This window comes from Lotus japonicus, chromosome 2 (assembly GCF_012489685.1).
Source record: "Lotus japonicus ecotype B-129 chromosome 2, LjGifu_v1.2".
Lineage (NCBI taxonomy): Eukaryota > Viridiplantae > Streptophyta > Magnoliopsida > Fabales > Fabaceae > Lotus > Lotus japonicus.
Genome location: NC_080042.1, coordinates 65,712,210 through 65,716,401, shown reverse-complemented (window position 1 = coordinate 65,716,401; position 4,192 = coordinate 65,712,210). Strand labels below are relative to the sequence as shown.

The window sequence follows — 4,192 nt, the reverse complement described above, 5'->3', positions numbered from 1 at the left end:
TGGGTCAAGCCAAAAAAAAACACTATCTTTCTTTATTTTTAATTTCTTTTCTCTTTGTTATGTGATAAAAAAAATAGAAAGATGTAGAAAATAAATGAGGGAATATGAGATGAAAGAAAATAATCTATAAATGAACAATAACTTCATAAAAAATTTATGTATTCGAGGGAATCAGATTCAACTTCCAAAATTTTAAAATTAAGAAAAACAGATAAAAGATTTAACTGTGCAAGGGGGAGAAAACATGAAACACTGATTTTCTGAACTGAGGGCCAGTTTGTTTCAATTGAATTAATTAAACAAAGGAACCAAAACAAATCCTAACCCTACAAACTTTTCACAATCTAACTGACATCATCATCTACGTTTCTGTACTACCCATTTTCCTTTTCTTCTATTTTAACCCCACCATTTTCCTAGATTTACATTTTCAACCCCCCGCCACAACTACATGGCCTGCAACGACTCCGACCGCCACAAAACATCCCCCGCCGGTTCCGTATAATCAAACAACCCGTCTCCCGTCACGAACCCTCCGTCACCGGCGTCGGCGCCGTCAGTCTCCACCGGCCACCCAGCTCCGAACCCGAACTCATCGTAGCTAGGAACATCATCCTCAAACCCCACGAAACCAGTCAAATCCACCCCTTCCGGGCAAACCCGACCCGGTTCCTCATCCGGAGCCACCGTCGGCGGCAACCCGAGCTCGTCATCTGAAGCCTCAAGAAGATAGCCCAGATTCTCCGGCAACAACTCGCCGGGAGAACCCGACACTTCCACCAGACCCGGATCCAAACCCGAGGCTAGTATCTCATCCTCAAAGCTCTTGATGACAGAGTCGAGACCCAGCACCGAGTCACGCTCCGGCACGTTGTCTGTGTCGTCAAGCATGTTCAGAATGTCATCCTGCAGTTGCACGTCCGAGTCGAGAACCGATTCCACTGAGTCAACCCGGGTAAGGTCAGACTCGGACAAGCTCGAGTTTGAGTTTGAGTTTGAGTTCCCATCCGAGACCAACTCGACCCTGCGAATCTTGGACTCGGGTGAGTCGACTCGGTGAGGTGAGTCAGGTGACTCGTCGTCGTCACGGACTCGTTTGTTAGAATCGTCGTTCATTGCACGCACATGCAGAGAGTGTGAGTGAAGAGAAAAAGAAAAGGAGGGAGAGGTTTGAGTGGGAGGAAAGAGAAAGGGTTGAGAGGGTATATATATAGTGGTTGGAAAAGTGGGATAGGGTTTGTCTACTTTAATTCGCAATGCCAGATTGTGACAGGCGCGTGCATATCGCTAACCTTATTCACGGACGTCTCGTTCTTTCTCGCTTTTTTACCTTTTTTTTATGAAAATCTAGTTGGGTATAATATTTTTTAGTTCATTTTTTGGAATAGAAGAAAATGTCTTTAAATTGTAGCTCAAGTGGTACGTAAGAGTTGACAACATATGAATTGGGAGGAGAGGTCAATAGATTAATTATTGGAGGGTGTAATTCATTTTTTTTGATGTAAAAAAAGAATAGAAGAAAATAAGTTGGAAATTAAGATAGAAAAGTATGGAGCACCTTCACTTTTTAGATGTGTACTAAAGAAATTGTCAAATATTTTTTTATATTGTCACCTACTTTTTTTCCCCTTTTTTCTTTTGGTGCTCTTATTCTTTTGGTGGTTACAATAACCTCCATAAGAGTTAACTTTGTTTGGGAGAAAATATTCATATCAGGGTGAGATTAACTATTTCATATTAAGTTTTTTTTTTACATATACAAGATTCGAGATATTGTTTAAAGAGAATAAACCATCTATGGGCCAACTTTCTTTTTCTATCTCATTTCCACCAATATTTTATTTTAATAAATCTTTTAATTTTTTATCACATATCATTTTTCATATTACTCATTTTTCATCTTATTCTTACCATCTCTCTTCCTTTCTTGTCCGTCTCAAAAACCTGATGCACTTAGTTGAGGATTACAAAGAAAAATCATTCAATCTTCACATATGTAAGAATTGAAGATGATAGAATGGTAGGTTTTTTTTTAGGTAAGCCAGATAGAATGATAGATGATAATACCAAGTGCAAGATTAATTTATTTGGCATGAGATTATTCTAATTTAAGCATATGTTTTTCGTTTATACTGTTTTTTATGGGAAAATGATCGTGAATGTAACCGTGTCCAATATTTTGTATGAATACTAGTTTTTCCCCTCATCATTACCATACCCAACTAGAACAGATTTTTCTCCATTGATGGTACTTATGGATTAAACTAAAATAGAAAGGATTGATGTAAATAACTCTGTAGAAAAGTATCTATAGATATCGTGGATTAAATTTAATTAAACTACTTTCTCCACTACCGATTAGATTAACTAGTATGCCCCTTAAAAAAAAACTAGTATACAATTTTTATTTTATTTTAAACAAACTTCTCGTATTTGGTTCCATATCAATGCTTTAAATATTTGGTAGGGAAAGTCTTACCATCTATAATAATGATACTCGACTGAACAATAATGTTCAGTAGTAAATGATACATGTAATAACACATGTTGGTTTTGTCGGTAATAACACAACACTTATTTTCAGAAGGCTGTGTTATATTTTTGCCGTCGAAGTTAAAATTGTGTTGGCCAATAATCTATATATCTCTGTTAGTGATGTATAATAATTTCGAAGATATGCTATGACCTATAATTGTGATGGGAGGCAAACGAACCTAAAGTTTTTGTCATAAAAAAAAAGATGATACCTGCTTTTTTTATTTTTTTTTATTTAGAAGTTAAAAATTAAGAACTCGTGCTCTGCCTGTCATTCTGAACTTTCCTATTTTTGCGTTTGTGATCCGTTGGCCATTACTGCAGCTAGAGGCTTCTTCTTTTCTAGCAATTAATTAAATTTGAATGTAGTTTGAAGTCCGGACCCACCACATACGTAGGAAACATCATGTGTGTTTTTTTATTAATTTTTTGACACTTTATTTTTTCTCCATTTTTATTTTCACTTATTTCCTCTTATCTCTATACTTTTCCTTTCAATCACACATTATGCATATATCTTATTTCTCTCATTTTTTTCTAATATTTCTCCAGTGTAGTTTGAATTGGAGTGTGAAGATAATATTATTCTAAAAAATATATATCTTTACTTTAAGATGTTTTAAAATAATTTTTTTTAATTTCTTTTCTATCTAATCTTCACACATATTCTATTTTCCTCTATTTTTATATTATATCACATAATACACATTTTTTTATTTCTCCCTCTTGTATTTTTATTTCTCTTAATATGTTAGTGGAACTAAGATGTAAACAAATGATTTTTTTTATTTAGATTTGGTACTTTGAAAAAACTGAGGGATCTCTGAGTCAGCAGTGGTTAGGTCACACCACGAGAGGTCGTGGTGGTGGTAGATTCTTGGCTTGGATTGAACTATTGTTTTGCTGTCCCTGTAGTTTAAAATTTTTCTCTTTTCTTTTGGATATTATATGGTTTTGTTTTGACAAGTTCTTGCTTAATTTTTAATCAAAAGGCCAAAAAAGAAAGTTCCAAATTTTCAAACTTTCATCGCTGTTAGATTGTCGTGGAACCATCAATTGTTTGGCTTTACCATTGAATCTCTCACCCGCTCGCCGGTTTTATCTGTTCCCATTTACTTTTACTTTTTCTTTGACATAGTGATTGGAGGGCATTGATTTTCCAACGAACCACTAAGTTTCTTTTGCTTGCTTACTGCTTCCCTCACGCATCAGATTTATCGAAGGGTAATAATAGTAAGTCTAGTAGCACTAAAATAAGTAGTCTTTTGTTCATAAGTGCTCAATTTTGAATCTCATGACTCATGCCATGTATATCACTAATCTTGTGGTTTTGGGGGTGGGTATGTAATAATTACCTTTTAACTTTAAAAAAGTGGTACTCTTTTTCCTTCATTAGGGTTTCTTAAGGGGTTTTTCTTAGTAAGGTCTTAATTAATGAAACATCTTTTTTAGGGGGAGAGTTAGTTTTGTAGTAGAAGGATCCCTATTATTGTAAAGGCTCATCCAAGTAAAGTGACTCGTCCTTAGGAGTATTACATTTAGCTTTATTTTCTTATGTTTCCCTACGTGTATTGGGTTGAAGTACCCTTATACTTCATTTCAATAGAATTCTTACTGCTTTAAAAAAAAAACTAATCTTGATATTAATTATTTTTTA

At 34.9% G+C, this 4,192-nt stretch overlaps 1 protein-coding gene across 1 annotated transcript; it reads right to left on the bottom strand.

The window, feature by feature from the left end:
• Window positions 1–256: 256 nt before the first annotated feature.
• LOC130738906 (uncharacterized) lies at window positions 257–1,194 on the bottom strand. Its single transcript, XM_057591080.1, has one exon. The coding sequence runs from the start codon at window positions 1,114–1,116 to the stop codon at window positions 448–450; it is 669 nt and encodes a 222-aa protein (XP_057447063.1). The 5' UTR covers window positions 1,117–1,194; the 3' UTR covers window positions 257–447.
• Window positions 1,195–4,192: the final 2,998 nt, after the last annotated feature.

Coding starts and splice junctions, on each gene's coding strand:
- LOC130738906 (XM_057591080.1), bottom strand. CDS start 1,116: ATGAACGACGATTCTAACAAACGAGTCCGTGACGACGACGAGTCACCT.